This window comes from Drosophila bipectinata, chromosome XL, assembly GCF_030179905.1.
Source record: "Drosophila bipectinata strain 14024-0381.07 chromosome XL, DbipHiC1v2, whole genome shotgun sequence".
NCBI classification, from domain to species: Eukaryota; Metazoa; Arthropoda; class Insecta; order Diptera; family Drosophilidae; genus Drosophila; species Drosophila bipectinata.
The window spans coordinates 16148671-16169325 of record NC_091734.1 but is presented as its reverse complement, the minus strand read 5'-3'; the positions used below and the strand labels follow the sequence as shown (position 1 = coordinate 16169325).

Genomic DNA, 20655 nt, shown 5'->3' with positions numbered 1-20655 from the left:
ACCTGGAAACTGGTTGCTAAAATCTAGATTATAAAGAATAGATTGTAACCTGAAAACGTTTATATGTTACTTAATACTCCATAATATAAACCTCAAAGGAACTAATTGTAAAATGTTACAAACAGGTACCGCCAGCGCTACAGATGGTGAATCCGGCGATGATGTCAAGAAACCCAACTGCCGTCCTTTCACTGGGCCATTATCTGCCGTCCATGATCTTACTGATGCACATGGTATGGAGGGCCTATCTACTGCTATGTGTACCTCAGGATGAACAACAGTCAGAAAGGCGCTTTCACACCAAGTGAGATCCGGCCCCTGCAAACGTCGCGTCCCGTGACGGGCAGTTCCTGAACTGTCAAATAGTGGACGGCATAAACATATTTGGCACGTCAGTAACAGCCTGTTACAAGACAGCGCACGACCAGCAATACCGGCCACCTCGATGGAAGCGTACAGGGATCACTTTTGGTCGACCAACGATTGTTGTAGCTAAACTGGAACTCGTTTCTCACCTGTCATATACATCCGATAGCTATAACAGTGAGGATTGGGTTTCTGGATTAAGTGCAATGGTGTTACGGGCCGACTACTGTGACTGGGGCCCACCAAGTGGGTGCGGGGCTCGGCCTTCCCGGAGCAGTCTCCGGCGAACAGGGCAAGCTCGGCGGCACAGACAGCATTCGACGCTACTGGCTTACGTTTTGGTTGAAATCCGTGTCCAGTGACGTTGATTGCAGTTGTGTAGACGCGAATGCAGCGACTGTTAGGTGGAATTTTATGGCGTTTATTAAAAATAAATATTCGAGTTGACAATTTAAAGCTAAATGAGAAACAATTTGGGCGCTTGTGCGTGTGGGTATGGCCAATATGAAGACATGCTGGAATGATTCTACCTAAATTAAAAATTTCTGTTGTAGGCTTATGTAATCCACTCCTAATACTTCGATCTTGTCGTTTCGGCTTTTTCGTAGTGACTTGGTGTGGGGACTCGACTTTTAACCCAAGGCATCATTCATGCAGAGCTTGTCCATTTGGTCGGTGTAGAAAGCGTTGAAGTTGATTCGGTGGACGAGGTTCATGAAGCGGTCTGCTGTATTCTTCTTGGCCATGTTGTTGATTTGCTTCAGGAAGGATATGAGCAGGCCGGTGAACTCCAGGTCAAAGCGTTTTACCCGCTCCGAAAACGTATCGGTTGGATCCAAGGTACTCTCCACCTAGCGGGAAGCAGAAATTCAAATTCGTTACAAAAAGCTTTCGTTAATTCCGATTTTAGAAAAGAACTAAATAATCAAAAATAAATTATATAAGAATAATATTTTTGTAAGATAACGTCTAAAAAATGTTTCAAGTCTGGGTTTTATTTGTTAGACCAAATCTCAAGCAAAATTAAATTAATATTTTTTTAAAATATATAACACATAAATAGTTCTATTTAAGTCAGTGCTCGACGGGGCCCTATTCCAGGGGCATAGAAAATTTCTCTACCCGAGCTCTGCCGTTCACACACAGTATAGAACGTATGAAACATCATGCTCGAAGCCTACTTTCTGCTGTTCGTTAGTTATACTTATGCATTAAAATCATATCAATGTATTGAGTGCCGACCACTGATTTAAATTGAAAAATTAATAAAATGTAGAAAATAAACCATTTACTTATTCAACAAAAGACATACATACGTATGTATGTACACCAATATTAAAAAAAATATGAATGTCTATTTCTAAATACTTCATATTTGTAGAGTAAAGTAATAATATGGAAATGTACATGGATTATCTATGTTTAATTTAATTTATTTATTTATTTCATTAATTTACGTTTTAGGGAATTATATGTTTATTTTAATTAATTTCTTTAAATTGTAAGCAAACGGTAGAAATCCAGATCCACCAACGAAAAGGCACAAATCGCCCTTTTGAAAAACTTTGATTTTCCCAAAACACTGTAAACCTATCTATAGGACAGTGATTTTATAAGATTTACAAGCGAAAGTCCAAGATGACCTAATTTACCAATGGATATGTTTCATATTACGTGCAATTTTGGGTTACTATAAAAAAATAAAAATACTCAGTCGAGAGCAGTTCCATTAAACTCAAACGAAACTGCATTTATGGATGTTAAAAATCAAGATGTTAAGGAGAGTGGGGGACATGCATATGGGCCAAACTCCCAAAGAAAAAAAGGGGTAAACAGAGAAGAATTACGAGAAAAAAAAGAAAAGGGAAAGCACAGTCCATATAGTACCTGTGGCCGGTGCGAGCATTCCGGATCGGACTCTGAGCTGTCCGTGCTGTCGTCACTGCTATCGCAGACCATGGACTTGAGCTCGGCGTCCAGAAAGAAACGCTGCGAGCGCTGTGAAGGTGGTGCACGGAATCGGGACATTATTCGGGTTTCGGATTGGATTTGGGTTTGGATGCGGTGATAGAGGGGCAACAGAGCAGAGAACAAGACGAGACAGGTATTTAAAGAATCGCGGAAACGGCAAGAAATCTTACCTGAATAAACTCGCAGAACTTGAGACAAATCTTGCAGAGCTTGAAGATGGCACGGTTCAGGTGCGAAGATTCCGTTAGCATGCAGTTCTTAAGACATGAGTCTAGGAAGTCCTGGTGCAGTCGAAGCACATTGTCAACATTCTCTACCTTCTTCATCTTCTCTATAAAGATGTGCCAGTTGGGCTCGATGATTTCGATCATCATGTAGTACTCAAGGTTCTGGATGGCGTTCATCATGCGCTGACGCAGTGTGAACGCCGAGCGGTACAGCTCCGCCGCATGCGGCGAAAACTTCTTGGCTATGGAGTTCTCCTTCCAGATTCTGAAAACAAAAAGGCGTTATGGAACTAACCAGCTGAAAAGGGACTGCGACGACATACTTGCAAAGCTGCCGCTCCACGTGCTTGCAGTAGAAAAGCTGCCGGAACAACATCTGGTATTTGGAAATGGCTATGTGGTTAAGCACCAACGAGACCGGCCACTTGACCTCGTAGGTAAAAGCGAAGCACTCGAGACCACTGAGGTCGAGGCGGTCCTGGGACTGCCAGTACTCCTCTTTCTGATTCATGATCTTGGACATCTGAGTGACCAGGTCATAGGTGAGCAGCTCGCAATGCAGGTCGTCCTTGTAGGGATCGTTGCGGGCGGATGAGAGACGCAGAGTGAGCCCCAGCAAATTCTCTAGTGTCATGGGCAGCACTAGGTCCACGTTCTTGGACAACTCGTCCTCGCAGGCGTCCATAAACTGCATGGTGAAGTCGCCCTGGTTGAGCAATAGGTAACGTTTCACCGACTGCAGATGGCCCATTAGGTCGTTCTCAGTCAGCAGAACGTCCAGCAGCATGCGGGCCGCAAAATAGTACGCATCATTGATCACAGTCACATGACGCTCACTGCTCGGGTCGAACTCAAGCTCCATCTGCTGCGTGGGCATCACTCGCTTGCCACACTGCCGGATAACGTTCAGGTACTTCCCAGTGCGCAGGATCTTGTCGGAGTATTTTTCCAGGAACGTTGGAATGCGGTCGCGGCGAACGGTGTAGCGCTTCTCCCAGTAGTCGTCCGAGTAGTGCTCCGGCAGCTCGTTGCGGTGAATCACCTCGTTGTCCTCAACGAGAAACTCCTGCCCGCGGTCTACAATCACTCCCTTTTGGATCCAAAGCTGCAACATTTGCATGTACGGTTCGGCCGCCTTACGTGTCAGTCCAATGATCAGTTGCTGGGCAGCTCTGTCGCCTTCCAGTCGCTTTATTCGTGCGTGCAGGTGTGACAGCACGGCTGCACCCCGCAGCTCAGTTAGCTGCAGGTCCACCAGCGACGTCCAAATCTCCTCCATCACCCACTTTGTTGGATGCAGGTAGAATAGCAGCTTCTGTACTGTGAGCTGCTGCATTTGCAGTTCCTGCTCCGCTTGGATGAGTAGCAGCTGGTAGGGACAAAAACGTTGTAAGCCGAAATCGTGGACAAGGACATGTAATTCTACTTACATAGAAGTCATGGGTCAGGTTTTGCAGAGCCTCGTTCAACGAGTTGATAACCTGCCCTTGGTTGTTCGTCTCAGTGACAATCCTTTGAATGCCCACGAAATGCGATGCCAGTGGAAGAATTTCCCGCACCAGCTCTACTAATGAGCGGTCCAGCTGCGCGTGAACAGTAAAGCTTGTCTCGAAACGGCTCACACCGTCGCTATCTGGATCAGAGGTGATGGGCGAGATGAAACTGCCGCGCACGCCCGTCAGACAGTATAGAAGCTCCGTGAGCACCACACGCTGCTGGCCATTTAAAGGAAGGGCACCAATCTCGGGCTGTGGCATCTTGGCACCCTCAACATTGCAATAGTCCCACAGCATATGAGTGCGATATTCGTCCGGAGTGCCCACCGGCGGTGCTATGTATGGAGCGCCTCCACTCCGTAGGCTGGTAGCCGACTTTCCTCCAAGCAACTCGCCTCCAAGGGAACGAGAGCTGCCTATCGAAGTGTTGGAAACGGCGTTTAAAACGCGTTCCTTAATCTATGAAGTAGATTTTTGGAGTTATTAAACAGTTTTCAAGCGTAAGTTATCTTACCACACTTAAACCACATCGCTCCCGGTCCAGCTCTTCCTTGGGTTGTGACTCCTGGCTTTGAAGCGGTTGCGAGTGTTGGGGCTTGCCAAACACATCTTGGCCGGCGCTGGCGTCGCCGTCAACAACCTTGCGGTTGTTTACAGGTGTCGATGTCGGAATGGCTTGGGATTTGCGTGGCTCCAGGACGTGGTTGCGAACGGAGTCGGCATGACCGCGACCTGACTCGACTTGACTTCGGGTGGATTCGGAATGACTCCGAGCAGACTCGGTCTGACTCCGAAGGTCCTCGGCGTTACTGCGAACGAAGTCAGCTCCAGCAGCGGAGGAGGAGGAGGTGGTGGATGTCGAAGCGATCGAGGTCGCGGAGGCGGAACCAGATATGGAGGAAGAAGAAGACTTTTTTGAGGGCGACTTACTTGACAGGCTAGTCTTCCTGGGGCGGCTTGAGACGGAAGCCATGCCTATTAGACGGGGCGGAAACGGGGCCTTTAATCTCTCGTCGTTACTGTACCGCTCGGCGAAGACGAGAAGTGCAAACATAGGATCTTTTCTGAAAAAAAATATAACATGAATGTGTTTTTTCTGAATGATTAAAAATGACAAAGTTTAGGTACTAACGTCCTGAGAATCTCCGTAATCTCTTTGGTCACCTCCAAAAATTGTGGACGCTTCCTGCTGATGGTCACCAGCACGTCGATCAGCTTGTCGACGGACAGGCGGCGGTCATACGTGGCGCGGAACTCCCGAATGATGTCGTCCGGTGTAATGGGTGTCCTATTGTAAAAGAAAAGCAGTAGTGTTATGAGCTTGCACCTGAGCACTCTTGCCCTCTTACAGCACTTACTGGGTCTCTTCAATAAGATCCGCGAGTATTTGGCGCACCGAGTCGTTTGTAAACATCGTGGCTTTAGCAATTTGTTGTTGCAGCTGTAGGGACAACGGTACAATTCACAGTTGTTGGCTTCGGATGCAGAGGAATATCCGATTGCTCTTGAGCCCGCTTTTGAGTGTTTTCTTGTCGCAGGCGAGCAGGGTTGCCACGTGTTAGGAAGTCACTTAACTTTCTAGCACGAATTAGATAGCGTTTTTCCTCTTCTTGGTACGTAGCAATCAGAATTAATAAACGATATTAAGCAGTCAAAGAGGCGCAAAAAATAATTGAAAAAGTAAGATAGCAGAAAAGTGTTACCACTGCTCAAAATGAAAATTTCCCTAGAGTGGCAGCACTAGAACTGTGAAATGGTCACGTTCCGCAGTGAAGTTGTCACTATTTTACAATTACAGTAGTCTTCCTCCCATTTTTCAATTACCTTTTCCAATTCAGAGTATGAATTTGTTTTGAAATGCGCGAGGGTAATCTAAGGAAAAAATGGAGAATTAAATTGGCCAAGCCTAGCCACCATTCACTATAATAATACTTATACATTTAGGCAAATTATATTTAAATAAAAACCATGCAAATAAGTTTGGGAGCGCCGTTACCAGCGTAAAATGCACTCTGCTGATATTTAAAAATAACCTAATATTTAAAACAAAAAAATACACCTTTTTTTTTAAATATTACCTCAAATTTTGAGGCGTGTAATAAATTAAATATTTTATATCCTATTTTGGGGGAAAAAAACAGATTCACGATATAAATGTAAGCTTTTTTTATGTTGATGCTATCGATATATCAAGAAGCAGAATATCGATATATTGATATATTATCAACAGCCCTATTATTATCAACAACCCTAAGCCGCAGCTGAAATCCGTGGGCGTTTGATTGAGAGGGCGGAATCCTCTGGCAAGGACTAGCACCATTACCAACCACGCAACATGTTTCCCCACCTGAAAGGCCAGGGGCATCGTGTAAACCTGGAATTGCTGCAGGAGTCCGCTTGCCGGGAATTGACGAAGCTGCTAGATGGCATAAAGGGCTGCAAGGCTATAGTGCTGGACAAGGCTATGATCGGACCACTGGATTTGGTCACTCGTCCAAAGCTTTTCAAGGATCGGAACCTCCGGCTGCTGGCCCTGAGCCCAGACTTGCCAAGAGACGTCAACAACGTTGTGTACCTGGTGAGGCCGCAAGTGGCGCTTATGGACCTGTTGGTGGGTCATGTCAAAGCCAGCCCTCCTGGTAGCCGCAAGTTCCACATCATTTTCGTTCCACGCCGTTCCTGCTTGTGCATCAGCCATTTGGAAAACAGTGGAGTGCTTAACAGCTTTGGTCAAATCACCGAGCTTACCTGGAACTTGTTCCCGTTAGATTCCGACGTGGTCACCATGGAGCTGCCGTATGCATTCAGAGACGTGAGTGTCGACGGAGACACCACTTCGCTATATCAAATGGCAGTCGGCCTTGTGCAGCTGCAGCGGCTCTACGGACGCATCCTCAAAATTTATGGCAAGGGCGAGCAGGCGCACCGGGTGTGGGAGCACGCCAAACAGCTGGGTCGCGATGATCGTGCGCTGTACCATGGCGACAAAGGCGTTATTGATCAACTGATATTGTTGGACCGAAGCATTGATCTGCTTAGCCCCCTGGCGACTCAACTAACCTACGAGGGGCTCATTGACGAGTTTTTCGGCATTCGGGAGAACAAGGTGACGCTGGCAGCAAATCTGTTTTCTTCTGAGGAGTCAGCGGGGGGTAATGCAAACGATGAGTCTGTGGGGGGAAACGCAAATGGTAGAGGCGAGGGCGTTGACTTGGAGACCTCCCTTAGCGACCCCCAACAAAAGACTCTGCTTCTGCACTCCGGGGAGCAGCTGTACGCTGAACTGCGAGACAAGCACTTCAATGAGGTTACCAAGCTTCTTGCTCGCAAGGCGCGGGAAATCCACGCACAGATGCACTCTAATTCGCAGAACACAGAAATAAAGGTAATGAAGACCTTTGTGGATAGCTTGCGGCAGTTAATGACTCAGAAGGCGGAAATCTCAAAGCACACTTCCATTGCGGGTGTGCTGCATGAGAAGGTTAACGCCTTCGACTTTTCCGACGATCTGGCAGCTGAGCAGGAGTTTATGGTGTGCGAGGACCTTGACAAGCCAAGCGCTTACATCGAGGATCAGATCGCCAGTAAGGCGCCACTGCGCACTGTTCTCCGGCTTCTGTGCCTGCAGTGCACAGCCGCGTCTGGGTTCAAGGAGAAGCTACTCAGTCATTACAAGCGCGAGCTCGTGCAGGTTTACGGCCTAGAGGTCCTGCTCACATTGAGCAGTCTGGAAAAGGCGGGACTTCTGCACCAGCAGACGGATTCCAGGGCATATGCCGTTTTGAGAAAGGTAAAAGCCTCTTACGTACATTATTTTCCAATAAAGATTCTTCATAATTGTTACCCAATTCGCTTCTGGGTTTTTGCAGACTCTTCATCTCACTGTGGACGACAACGTGGAGGTGGAACCGAAGGACATCAGCTATGTGCACAGCTTCTACGCCCCGCTGACGGTCCGACTTGTGGAGCATACTCTAAAGCCACTGGGATGGCAGAGCCTAAAGAGCCAAATCACAAATCTGCCGGGGCCCACATTTGAGGACTTTCAGGCGCAGCTGGTGGGCATCGGAGGACGGCACACAGGAGGCATGGTCGGCGAAGGTTCGTTGTTGCAGGTGCCTCGAGTGGTGCTGGTATGTTTTGTGGGTGGTTGCACGTTCGCCGAGATCGCGGCACTGCGCTTTCTATCAGCCCAGGAGGACAACAATGTGGAGTTCTTGATCGCCACCACGAAGGTGGTCAACAAGAATTCCTTTCTCGACAGCCTAATGGGATCATGAGGTCGGCGCCTGAGCCGTCTAGAGGCCCATCGTCTGTCCAGCGACCATGGACTGGTGCGCGGATGAAACGCGTCGGGGCCGCTGAGGCCGAGACCGAAAAAGAAGGGCAAGCGGCACAGCGCGACGGCTTATGGATCGGAGCCCGCGGAGTAGGGCCTAAAATTGGAGTGCCGCATAGCCGTACTGCATAGAAAATATTTTTAAAGCATATATTTTTCGATTTCAGCATTTATCTTTGTATTCTCCTTTATGATATATATATATATATATTTATATGCATATATTCCAATTACAACTTCCGATGTGCACCCATAGGGGTAAAAAAAGTATTCAATATTACATTATCTAGCCACTTCAAAGAGTTACAGTTGCCACAAACGATTATAAGTGTTAAATGTGTGTACTCCCGTCACCCTATCAAGAGAACTCACATATATGGTCTGGAAAACTGAATTGGATTTGCAGTTTCGCAGTGCATACCTTCAATGTACATACCCGTGCTTCAGATTAATGAAATATTTTGTCATAAGCTTTACTTCATCTTAATATGAAATATTGAAATCCGTTATTCAAATTCTAAATAAATGTAAACTAAACACTCATCAAGCGTTTTTCATACCGTCCTAATAAGAATAATAAGAAGACGGCCGCAGATGCTGGCTACGGTTCTAAAAAGGCGATGCCCCCATCGAATGGTATTAGATCTAGTGAGATCATACAGCCCGAAAAAAGTAGCTCTTCATCTTTAAAATGGACCACGAGCCCCAAACTTCTGATTCATTAGGCTCTTGTGGTTAAATTCCAGTGACGAACTATCCTACTATTAAGTCAATTCTTGCCACTCAAAAAATAAGTGTAAGTGTATCCAACGTGCACTGGGAAGAAAGATAATTGAAAGAGCCAGGCTGCATTTTTTAGGCTGCACAATTTTTAATTTCCATTGAAAAAGTAAATATTTTCAACATCAGTCTGTGGCTTTGACATTGGAATTTAGCCTCGTCCAGGTCTGACAGCTAATGATGATAGTAACAGAAGGGGTAGACTGGGCAGAAAGTCTTAACAGTCTTCCTAAGACTTTCACATCTCCTTACCTACGAAATGGAATCTTCACAGGCGACTGCCTCGACAGGAACCAGCTCAGAGATCAAACAAAGATCACATGCGTGCAAGGTTTTACTTTTAAATAAGTTTTATTTTATTGACATTGATGTGCATCAATTTAATTCTTATTCGTTCGCCTTCTTCTTTACGATAATTGCAAAAATACAATTCATATTGTTATAATTATAATAAAAAAAATGTATAAACATAAAAAATATTACATATTTTGTCTCCCTGGCTGCTCTTCGGCTTCTCTCCCTTTCTGTGTCGTGTACCTTATGTTTTAAAGGCGGTAAGGGTTGGTTGTCGGTTGTCTGTCGTCGATGCTTGGAACAGTCGAGACATGCCACAGGAATTAGCAGCCGCGTACCAGAGTAGTACACGAGTGTAATAATGACATTTATAGCGTCACCCTTGACCCTTATGAACTGAAAACGGAAAACTGAAGAAGTGAACTGCTGTGTCCGGTTCTGGTCCGGAATAAGTTTTGATTCGTCGTCTGCTTTATCCTCCTAGCCACCGAACGACTATTTAAGATATCTTCGAACATAAGTGTTTAATTGGATTAGTAATTGGATTTCCCGCATGCTACTTTGATCTGTTCACTAGAGTGTAAAATGCTACAATTGGTTTTCTTCATTTTTTCTTGTTGTATAATTTTCATTATGAATGTATCTTTGTGTGTGTATGAGTAGCTCTGTGTTAGTTTGCATAATTTGCAAGATACGACCAATCGAAAATAACATTTTCGTTAACTTAAATCTTTAAATAATTAAACGTTATATGCATTAATTTTCTATACAATTTTTATTGTTTTGACTAAGCATTTTGCAATTTGCATTAATTAACTCTAAAATAGGCTTATTTTAGTTAATGTATTTATTACTTTAAATCCTTTTGTTATAACAAACAAAACTAAATTGTAAACAAAACTAACTTTATGCATTAGAATTTTTGCTTCTTGCTTCTTGCTTCTGCTTCTGCTGTGTTCATAATCAATTATCAATTTGGCCATAAAACTTTCGCGTACAGCAAATAAAATGATAAATTGGTAAATGAAGCTTCTGCGTCCTTCGTTCTCCGTTAAAAATACATTTTTTATCAAACCAAAATAAGAAAAACATAACGTAAGTCGGGAATTTGGAACCTAACAACATTCAAATGGCAATCGACATGTTTCCAGGCAACTGCGACCGCAGTACCTCCCGGCTATCAATTGAAAATAACATTAAGCTCGCAAATTTGAATGCGAATGCGATTTCGATTGCGAATCAAACCGAATCTCGCGATCAGTACTCGCGAGTGTTTTAACAAATACACACAATAAATCTATTTACGACATTGTTGCGGTGCGAGAGCGATGGTTAACAAAACCAAACTGTGATTCACTCAGTTACTCGGTAATAATATCAAATTATAATTTTAACGTAAACTTATTCACTTTGCGTACAAAATTTTGAAGTCGTTCTCTCCACGCTCCTTTGTTTCATTTGTGTCTTGTGTTATTGTTTTTGTATGACATTTAGGCTTACATTTATAATTATGTATTTATGTTTTCTGTTTCTTGTTTTTTTGTTTCCTCCGTATTCTGTTTTTGATTGCTCTTGTATTTAATTGTTGCAAATTGAATTATTTGATGATCTTTTTCTTGTCTTCTAGAGTCGAAATTTCATTAAATACAAAACTATTGCAGCTCCTGCCTCGCCGGACCTCGAAGCTGATAGAAAATACTTGGGGCTTTCGTGCTTTTGCGCAACTAATTGTTTGCTTCTCAGTTTCTACAATGACAACGCGACAACGCAAGCCAGGACTCCTGGATAATTGAAAGAGCCAGGGCCTATTGCTGCGACTCCGAGTGGTTTTGTTGGGATCGATTTGTTGCTGACGTGGCTGTTGGTGTTGGCTTGTAGTTTCCATTAAAATTTAAGTAGACCATATTACTAAACACATATTGCGATTGTTGTTGTTGGCATTGTTGTGGTTTTTGTTGTTGTTGATGATATTGTGGTTGTTGTTGTCTATGCTATAGCGAACCAGCCGGAAAACTTGTGGAACTATTGCTATGGGCTAAACTAATCATGGATCCAGACAAACTTCCCTCCTCATCTGGATAGGCTTCACGGGATACCTCAATTAGCGATAAAGTGCTGCAAAGAGATCGATGCGAATGGATTGTTCAAAAATCATTTACAAGCCCCCGCACTACTCAATACTAATCACGTATGACTAAGTCTTTATGTCAGAGCTTATGAAATGGTAGGATTTTTTACCTGAAACCTAGGGAAATCGATTCGTTATCAAATGCTTCCAACTCTTTAGTATGTTTCTCGTGTTTCATGCGTAACCGCTCGGCGCGTTCCTGATTAAACTGCTGCAGCTCGGCGTCCATCTGCGCGGGATGATACGAAGAAGTCAGTGGGGGAACTATATCGAGTTAGCTGGGAAACTTACCTTGTTCTCGAGAAGACCACGACGTACGCTAACGCGGTTCTCAAGCTCTCGGCGTTCGCGATCGCGTTGCTCCTGCGCCTGCTTTTTGTTCTTGTTCTGGTAGGCGGTCAGCATCTCCAGCTCGTACTCCAGCTGCTCGTGGGTCCGTTGGCACTCGATCACCTGGCTCTCATCCAGTTTATAGCTTTGACTCTGGAACATGTCCGCAATGCTCTGCTCGTACTGCAAGACACGTATTGTACGTTCAGTTTGAGTGAAAACGAATAAATAATAATGTAGTGTATTAGTGTAGTCTCGTAGCTTGCATGAACAGGTCTATCCCAAAGCTATTTTTGCTTTGAATTTCCATTTTTATATTGAACTAGTAATTAAAGCACTTGAAAGTCTCACCTGTTCTCCCAGCAACGTCAGTTTTCTGTGTTTCTCTTCCTTAAGCTGTTTAATGACTTCTTTTTGTTGCTCTTTTGGCGTCGTCTGCAGCACTTGGGCCTTGTAGCGCTTGTATTGCTTCGTCTGCGTCTTGCACGTCTCCCGGAATTGCTTCCGGATGAGGAGCTCCTTTTGCTACGGAAAGTAACAAATTCAAAAAAGATGGTGGAGATACATAAGTATTACAGAAGAGAAACAATTTTAACGGGAATCATCGCGAATGTACCTTCAGGCTCTTGGGCTGCTGCCTCAGTTCGAGCGCGTGCTTCCGCACCAGCTCCTTCTTGATGCGGTCCATGTAGTCTTTTTGATTGTGCAACTCTGTGTCGTGTTGCTTGTTTATCTGCAGCAAAGAGTTGGGAGATGTCAATGGCTGAGGGAATACGAAAAGGCAACAAAAAAAAACCCACCTGCTCCTCGCGCAACTGGTGAACGCTCTTCTGCTGACGGTACTCTAGTTCCTGTGTCTTTTCGTGGTGCTTTAGAAGCATGGCATGGGCCTGCTGCAGCTGCTGCTCTTTTTTACTGAGCTCCTGAGGGCGAAGATTAAAGACAGTGTTAGAAACGGATAGTGTTCAAAGCGCTGGCCTACTTACATCGCGCAGTTGCTGATCCTCGTGCTCGTGCTGCATGATCATGCGCTTGCGCTTGAACTTCCGCATCTCCAGATCGATGTACTGCTTCTGCGCCTGAAGCATGCGCTGTTCCTCCTGCGCCTCATGCTGTTTCAGGGTGTCCTTCTGCGACTGAAGGGTAAGGTCGCGCTGCCGCTTGGGCGTGGAATCGTCCATGGAGAGCTCCCGCTTCCAGCGCTCCTTGTTCGCCTTGTACTCCTTCTTTCGGTTAAGGTCATATGCCTTGCGGTCACCCTCTTGCTTCTGTGTAATCTCTTTGTGTAGTTTCTTCTCGGCGGCGCTCGTCTGCTTGACGCGGCGCTCCACGTCCTGCTGGTGCTTGCTCTGCAATGCAATCGTGGTTAGGGATACTTCCGTTCCTAGTAGGAGGCTCCATCTCAAACTTACCTCTAGCCGTTCGAGTTCTCTGGTGAAGTTGTGCAGAAGCGTATCATACTCCTTGTCCAGAGCCGTCTTGTGCGCTTCCATGTCGACCTTGCACTTCTCCTCCAGCTTAACCAGATGCGCTTGGTGCTCCCGCCGCATCCTCTTATAGCCGGACATTTGTTCGTGCATCTCCTCCTGTGGAATTTCGCGTGGTGGTGTCGGAATCGGTATCGGTGTCGGTGGAACGGATCAGAGAATGCATATGAGTTAGAGGTGGAAATGGGTGATGCCAAGCTGTTTTGATAACAGCATCGGGTCCTATACTGGACTACTGTTAGCTGCAACTTACAAGACCGCCGGCCAAGCCAAGGTCCAGCTCAAGCTCCAGCTCGGCCTTAACCTCAAAGAGCGCGAACCGCGCGCAAAACATCACACTTTGGCCTCTGGGGGTCTCTCTATACAATTCTACGGCACTACGTACTAACTACGTATAACTTAGCTCCAAAACAAAAAAAAAAAAAAACACAAGCAAACAACATAGACGCAATGTCACTAGATATCTTCCATAAGAAACGCAATCAAGTAACTCCCAATGAAAATGCAAGTCAAAGCGCGGCAGTGTGACCCCCCAGCGGGCGTGGGCGGAGGTGCAATGGTGTGTGTGTGGCGGTGTCCACCTAAATGCGTTGTAAGTGTGACCTCAAGCAGTCCAATGTAACGGCTCTTATTAACCCTTCCGAGTCTACCAATATGGAGCCACACCGAAAGATTTCGATTAACCAGATGGGTGACGACAAAAAGTACTGATTGAAAATAAACTTGAAGGATTCGCAAAGGCGAATATAACAAATGGATAAATAACGCATCGAATCTTTTGAGAACTGTGCGACCGAACTAAAAGTTAGCTGTTAAAGACTTGAGTGCAGAAATCACGACCCTCCAAGGTTAATCAGAAACCTCTCGATATTTTATTGCAATTTTGAGAGACTAGCTTAGGTACCAAATCGAACATGAACATAGCGAAACGAAACGGCTTACGTTTGGGCTAGCGGCTAGCACATGAGTACATGTAACACATTCTCACAACAAAATGCGGCAAATGGAAGCCCTTCAGAGCGGTAGTGGTGCCAGAGACCAGTGTGGTGGGGTGGTGGCTTGAATTCAATGGCAGATGCAACTTTGACGGCTAACTACAGAAAGTACATGGTGGCAGGAAATGCTTGTGAATCATTTATTGCTTTTGTTTATTGGCGCCTCCGCCTGGGGCTATGCAATTACACAGGGACAACGGCGCTTCTTTGGCGGATCTGGGACTTTCTGGTTGCCGATCTTCTGCTCGCCCTCGCTCTGCCTGAGGCTGTGGCTCCGACTGCGGTCGCCGCCACAGAGTTGCGAACAGAGAATAAAGCGCGCCTGTTCGAGGATGTGGGATAGAACAACAAAAACACAACAAAGAGAGCATGTAGTAGAGGGCAAATTAGGCGACGCGAAGGTCAGAAGCATGGGGCGAGCGGGTATAGGGGAATGGGATGGCTGAGAGGCTGAACGAACGCCTGGTCTGAACGCCGGTGCAGACAACAGGGCAACAAAAATCTGGAATGGTATGCGATCGATGCCCGATCTGCGACAACTTGATTTGGGGCGAGTCCCTAACGGCGAGTGCTCATGGGTGGATGGTCTATGCTGCAGCGGGCTGCTCCCTCGGGATATCGATACCCCAAAAGGAAAAGATTGGAAAATCGGGACAACGCACCTGCATGTGCTCCTTCTGCTGCTTCGTCACGATGCTCGTCGTCCGGATGGTGGCAAAGTTGTTGGGTCCGTGGTCGTTCACCGCGTTCGAGATGGCTTGTTGCGAGGAGGCTGAGCTAGCTGCGAAGACGGCCGCCTGGGCGGCGGGCGTTGTCAGATAGCGCGGCTGGATGGGCTGCATCCGATCCGCCAAGGGACCTCCCGAAGCCGGAGAGCCTCCGCTGCTGCCGCCTGTGCCTGTGCTGCCAACTCCAACCACTCCATGGCTCGTAGTACCCAAGTGCGGCAACACGGAGAGCGGAAGAGCCGGCGCAGGGGCAGGGGCCGGAACTACTGATGCCGAGTTCGTGGGCGTCACGTTGTTGTTCATGCTGTGCATTATGTTAGGCATCGGCGGCCGGTTGCGATGGCGCGAGGAGTTGCGGGACACGGCACCGGCCGGGCCCGCCTGCGACTGCTGACCACTGGGCCAACTGGGCTGAGGCTGTTGGTGCGGGTGGTGGTGGTGGTGCATGGACACCGCCGCGGCGGCTGCTGCTAGCTGGTGGTGGTGTGCCGCGATATGGTGATGATTCTGGGCCGCAGCTGGTATGGAGTTGGATGAGGAGCTCTGTCAGAACAGGGGAAGAAAGCGGATAAATGAATGCGAATGCGAGCAGGTAAAGGGGGCCGTGCTCACCTGACTACTGGCCGCCGATACACCCACTGAGTGTATGGAGTGTTCCGAAGTAATACTATTGCTCTTGCTGCTGTCTCCGCCGGCGTGGTCGTCCTGCTGGTCGTCTGCGTCGCCCACGGCGCTCTCCGTCTCGCAGGTGTCTACCATGAGTATCTTCTTCATCTTGCGGTAGTTGAGGTTGTCTAGCTCCCGCACCGCCGACTTAGTGCGAGCTATCAGTTCCAGCAGCACGGTCTCGGAGCGGGGCCTGGTCACGTAGGCGTGGGTAAGAAGTCTGGCAGATGAGGGTCGCTCCGCGGGCATCTTCTTGAGGCACAGCTCCACGAAGCTGCAAAAGGCGTCCGACCAGTCATTTTTCTGCAAGACAGAGGTTACATGGTCGGGTTAATGCACTCAAATGGCAATGCTATTTTGTTATCGACTTTATCGAAGAAGAACATCCTACCCCACCTTGGCACTCTCGATATTCTTTTTTAGCTTTAGCTTTTATTATTAAAATACGAATGTGTTTGTTTTAAATAAAAAGTTTTGATGGTTAAGAACAAACGATAATTCAGCATAAACTGAACTTTCTTTAGAAAGTCACATGCCCCAGAGAACACAGCACATATCTTCATCATTCTTAGGTTCTATTCAACTATGCCAGTAAACTGCAAAGTCCCAAACAAATTATTTCAAAGCAAAACTCACCGGAAGCGTGGGCGACTCGTTCTGCGCAATGTGGTAGAGTGCAGACATGGCGTTCATGTTGAAGTAGGGTGGCTTGCGTTCCGCCAACTCAATACAGGTGATTCCCAGCGACCACACGTCAACTTTCCCGTCGTACTGGCCCTCGTCCATGGCCAGAATCACCTCGGGGGCCATCCAGTAGGGAGTGCCCACGAAGCTGTTGGCCGGACACTTGATGGCTGCGCTGCCGAAGTCAGCGAGCTTCACCACGCCGTTGTCCGTCAACAGAATGTTTCCAGCCTTGATGTCGCGGTGGATGCGCCCCAGCGAGTGCAGATAGCTAAGCCCGCTGAGCACGCCCAGGCAGATGGCAGCGATTTCGTCCTCGTGAAGGGGCTTCTTGTGCACCTCAATGATGTCCGAGGCGGAGCCCACGCAGTACTCCATCACCAGCCAGGCAGTCGACTCGCGCAGGTAGCAGCCCTTGTACTCAATGGTGTTGGGGTGGTTCAGTTGGCGAAGGAAGCTGTCGGCATGTAAGCAAAGTTATTCGTGGATTTTGCTTGCAATGGGTGGCACTACTAACCGTATCTCCTTGAGTATGTCCTGCCACTTTTCCTGACTCTGCTTGCCCGTGTACGACATCTTTTTGATGGCCACGATCTCCTTGGTGAGGTTGCACCGCGCATAATAGACAGCCCCGAACGAGCCATGGCCGATTTCGCGCAGGTCCTCGAATATCTTTTCCGGATCATGCTTGTTGAACAGGTCGGCTATTTCCGGATCCTTGAGACTACCAGGTCGTGCCGAAGGCATGGCTGTTTTTCATGCTCTTCGTCCGTGGCTGAGTGCTCTGCTCTTCCGTTCTGCTTGGCTCCTGTCCCCAACTTCGCCGGCAACGCACCTTGATTCTCTTGAATGTATCTGCGATCGGTAAGAGAAAAGAGGAGACGGCGCTCGGTTAGTCACAGTTGGGCTTTGCAATGGCACTTAGTCATCTCCCAAGAAGAACAGTATTTGTGGCAGAAGGCCTGCCTGATCTTACGGAAACCAGTGTGTGCAATGCGCGACAAGGGGTTCGAGGCTGTCATGCCCGTGTCTTTTGGGCAGCGACTGGAAAAGCCAAAAGCCAAAAGCTGGTTATCAAATCGATCAAGTGATTCACGCCTTGGCCCAGCCAACACTCACTCGCACCAGCGCGCACGGCCTGGCACAAATCATTCAGCATTCCGCACGCAGTACGGCCCTTATCAAACATTTTTTTACGGCTGGCCTCTTTACGGCTATTTTCTTTTCGCTTCTTTGTTGCCAACTTGCAGCGACCCTTCTCCTCGCGCTACCTACTACTGTCTTCTGCCAATCTTGACCCAGCAAGTGACAACAACACTTGCTCCCCAGATCGGTCGGGCCTGGGGTTGAGGGGAGGTGCGGAGCAGGGGAACCACACGTGCCCGGCCCATTGAAGGAGACTCTGCGACTCGGAGAGGCTCTCCTTGGCTAATAGACACAGTACAGGCGGTGGCACACACCCGCCTGCCCTTGGGCAGGTTGGATCAAGGGGCAACGGCACCTAGGGGTGGGTGGGTGCATTTGGAACCGTTGCCATTCCATAGGAACTCACAGGGTGCTACGGGGGACTGTCAAGCTGCTCCGGGGCGGTTGGAGGGTCGAGGGCCAGAGAATGGGGTTGGCGGTCTGGTCCTATCGTGGAGGAAACGGGCTTTGATTGTTTACCAGCCGAGCTCGCCTACATACTCGATATTGGTATTGTGCGACTGGCATTATTTACTCGCATCGGAACAGAAACAGAAACACGCCTATTTTTCGTAGCCACACAGACACTCTTGCACAAAGAGCAGCCATGTCGCTCTCACACCCGTGGAGAGCGTGCATGTGTGCGGCGCTGGTCGGAGAAGATTGTTGTTTTGCATTTCATGAGGCACAAGCCCAATTGAATTTGTGCTTTTTCGCTCAGCTCTGGCTCTGGCTCTGGCTCTGGCACGGGGACGGGCCCGGGCCCGGGCTGGCTTTTGTTTTGCGCCTCTTCATTTAAATTGCGGCAGTAAATTTTCTTCAGTTCGCTTTGATTTCGACTGCCTCCTTGGGTGCGGACAAGCCACACACGAAACACCGAACATCGAACATCGGAACGGCAAAGCACCGAGGCACCAAAGCACCCAAGCACCGAAAGACGTACCAGCCGTACGACGGCAGACGTCGTCATCGGCGAAGCTGTTCTTTTTCTCGCTCCTGCTTCCGTTTTCTTGCGAGCTGCAGCCCAGCAGTGCGGCATGTGCGGGACGCGATTAGGAATCGCTGCAAGCCCAGCTCCGCTCCGCTTTTCGGGATGTTTCATGAATTGTTTCGTTTAAATTGTTTTGCTTGCACATCGGCACACACACGGCCACCAAACAACACACAGACACACGGGCTCACGGGAACACACACAGACGCAGACGGGCGCTCGTTGGGAGCAGATAAATACACACAACGCGGTTGGGTTGTGTGGGTCTGGACTGTGTGGGCCTGCTCTTTCTCGCCAAATGGAAGGGAGGCTCGCTCCAGCCCAAATTAGATGTAACCCAAGCCTAGCCGTCTTGCCGAATTGACTCAGGGACGGACCCGCTCCTCTCAAGGATCTTTTCCGGCCAAAAAGTATTTAATCCACACATCCTAACCAAAGCGTACACCGAAAAAGAAGAGTATGCACATACACACACGCACCCGCACACCGTCACACAAGTAGAGCGAGAGCGAGAGAAAGAAAGAGAGAGACGTTGGAAAATGCATAAATCTGTCGGGGAAAATGGGGTTTGTTATATTCAAGGGCTTACATTTGGCAATTAATCAATGCTTGCTAATTTAGCAGAGCGGCTCGTTTTTCGATTTTAGCTATTTTAACTATATGCATTTTTCGCAGTGCGTCGCTTTCTTTACGTCTGCTCTACCCCACCGCTGTTATTTGGTTTTGCTCCGAATTGCTGCGATTCGCCCTGCACTACACACGGTTTTGCTTCACACGCCTGCACTGGCTACACATTTCGAGGGCGCCGAAATGACAGAATCATCCAACCCGGATGCAGTTTGACGGTTCTTTCGTACTCAGCTCAGTTCCAAATTTTCCTCGCTGGTTTTCTTAATTAAATTGTGTAAAGTTCACACACATCGAGCGGAGACTAGAGATGAGGAAACACCGACAGCATTATCGATACATCGATAACAGGAGCATGCAAATTTTTGCTCCATTCACAACGCTTACATGTAAATAGCCAAAGTAAAGGCTGTTACGCACTAAATCTAAATCGGTCTAAGATTGATGATAATAAAACAATATCCAGAATTTTAATAATAGAGTCTGAATTATTTGCTTCTAAATAATTGATATTTACATTTTTTAGAAAACATTTTCATGATATTTAGAATTCAATATTAGTTTTATTTGTTTTAAACTCGAAGAACTGAGGATGATCTAAAAATGAATTAATATTTACTGTAAATGGTGTAATACCGCTTCTAAAACAATTCTCTAATATAAATCAAGAAAAATTCCTTTTAGTAAATGTCAGCATTTTACAACACTCGCATGTAAATATAAGGACTAACGATTTTGTATTCTGTAAAATGTAGAAAAATATTGTCGATAAATTCAGGCAATTCGATGTCAAAGATCCTGGGAAGGGTCAAAATCGTGTAGAATAGTTTGCGTGAGCAATATACAAACACGACTGAATGCCGGGTGTGGCAGGAGAAATCACTAAATGGATATTTCACGGCCCTTCATAATTTAATCAGTTCGTCGTTTTTAAAGTTTGACTGTATTTTCATTAGTATGACCATAGAAATTCTAAAAGCGCGTCGCGTTTTGACAATACAATATCTCTCAGAGAACTTGTTGCAAATTTAAGCCTAGTACTCTGACGACGAAAATCCGCTGTCACACGTGTGACAGCGGCCAAACTCCATATAAAAAAACGGTGTAAAAAAAGGAAGAAGAATAAATTTTTGCCCCCTAGATTTTGCCGGTACTCTGAGGACGGAAATTATGGCTATCAAATTGAATGGCGTTGTCGGATCAAAAAAAGTAAACAGCTGATCTCGAGGTGTAAAAAGAATTCATTTTATTTATTTTGACAGCCAAAACATGGAGCGAAAATTGAAAGAGAAATATAAGAGAGAGAGAGAGACAGAGAAAGAGAACAGCTGCTCAGTATTACCCTTTTCCTTAATTTTTCT

The 20655-nt window shown here is 46.8% G+C and overlaps 3 protein-coding genes across 8 annotated transcripts; 1 reads left to right on the top strand and 2 right to left on the bottom strand.

Moving 5' to 3' along the window:
• Nucleotides 1-771: 771 nt before the first annotated feature.
• Grip84 (Gamma-tubulin ring protein 84) lies at nt 772-5777 on the bottom strand. Of its 3 annotated transcripts, none has more exons than XM_017232490.3 (8): nt 5419-5777; nt 5193-5348; nt 4575-5124; nt 3995-4519; nt 2888-3933; nt 2508-2829; nt 2254-2364; nt 772-1217 (listed from the first exon to the last, which is right to left on the bottom strand). In XM_017232490.3, exons 1-8 carry the CDS (start codon nt 5472-5474, stop codon nt 999-1001), a joined length of 2985 nt encoding a protein of 994 aa, XP_017087979.1. In that variant the 5' UTR covers nt 5475-5777; the 3' UTR covers nt 772-998. The 3 variants fall into 3 exon arrangements, with proteins under 3 accessions (XP_017087979.1, XP_017087980.1, XP_017087981.1); XM_017232491.3 differs by having other exon boundaries at nt 4578-5124; XM_017232492.3 differs by lacking the exon at nt 2254-2364 and having other exon boundaries at nt 5419-5776.
• A 508-nt stretch (nt 5778-6285) lies between these two features.
• car (vacuolar protein sorting-associated protein 33A) lies at nt 6286-8942 on the top strand. Its single transcript, XM_017232495.2, has 2 exons — nt 6286-7850; nt 7930-8942. The coding sequence occupies exons 1-2, from the start codon at nt 6396-6398 to the stop codon at nt 8338-8340; spliced, it is 1866 nt and encodes a 621-aa protein (XP_017087984.2). The 5' UTR covers nt 6286-6395; the 3' UTR covers nt 8341-8942.
• A 569-nt stretch (nt 8943-9511) lies between these two features.
• Nucleotides 9512-19647, bottom strand: Tao (Serine/threonine-protein kinase Tao). 4 transcript variants are annotated; one of them, XM_017232487.3, is made up of 13 exons: nt 19525-19646; nt 17009-17346; nt 16444-16948; nt 15754-16110; nt 15076-15684; nt 13344-13517; nt 12918-13280; nt 12732-12854; nt 12548-12664; nt 12283-12456; nt 11893-12114; nt 11712-11830; nt 9512-11588 (listed from the first exon to the last, which is right to left on the bottom strand). In XM_017232487.3, the coding sequence occupies exons 2-13, from the start codon at nt 17236-17238 to the stop codon at nt 11465-11467; spliced, it is 3117 nt and encodes a 1038-aa protein (XP_017087976.1). In that variant the 5' UTR covers nt 17239-17346; nt 19525-19646; the 3' UTR covers nt 9512-11464. The 4 variants fall into 4 exon arrangements, with proteins under 4 accessions (XP_017087976.1, XP_017087977.1, XP_017087978.1 ...); XM_017232488.3 differs by lacking the exon at nt 19525-19646 and adding an exon at nt 19257-19371; XM_017232489.3 differs by lacking the exons at nt 15076-15684; nt 15754-16110; nt 16444-16948; nt 17009-17346; nt 19525-19646 and adding an exon at nt 13672-13961.
• Between the last annotated feature and the right edge of the window lie 1008 nt (nt 19648-20655).

What these genes read in the sequence shown, in the direction of transcription:
- car (XM_017232495.2), top strand. Translation starts at nt 6,396, where the DNA reads ATGTTTCCCCACCTGAAAGGCCAGGGGCATCGTGTAAACCTGGAATTG. An exon ending in CATATGCCGTTTTGAGAAAG is followed by an intron (nt 7,851 to 7,929) that starts GTAAAAGCCTCT and finishes GGGTTTTTGCAG; the next exon opens with ACTCTTCATCTCACTGTGGA.
- Grip84 (XM_017232490.3), bottom strand. Translation starts at nt 5,474, where the DNA reads ATGTTTACAAACGACTCGGTGCGCCAAATACTCGCGGATCTTATTGAA. An exon ending in GATCTTATTGAAGAGACCCA is followed by an intron (nt 5,349 to 5,418) that starts GTAAGTGCTGTA and finishes CTTTTACAATAG; the next exon opens with GACACCCATTACACCGGACG. An exon ending in ACCTGACCCATGACTTCTAT is followed by an intron (nt 3,934 to 3,994) that starts GTAAGTAGAATT and finishes TGTCCCTACCAG; the next exon opens with CTGCTACTCATCCAAGCGGA.
- Tao (XM_017232487.3), bottom strand. Translation starts at nt 17,238, where the DNA reads ATGCCTTCGGCACGACCTGGTAGTCTCAAGGATCCGGAAATAGCCGAC. An exon ending in TATCGGCGGCCAGTAGTCAG is followed by an intron (nt 15,685 to 15,753) that starts GTGAGCACGGCC and finishes CTGTTCTGACAG; the next exon opens with AGCTCCTCATCCAACTCCAT. An exon ending in GAGAACTCGAACGGCTAGAG is followed by an intron (nt 13,281 to 13,343) that starts GTAAGTTTGAGA and finishes ATTGCATTGCAG; the next exon opens with AGCAAGCACCAGCAGGACGT.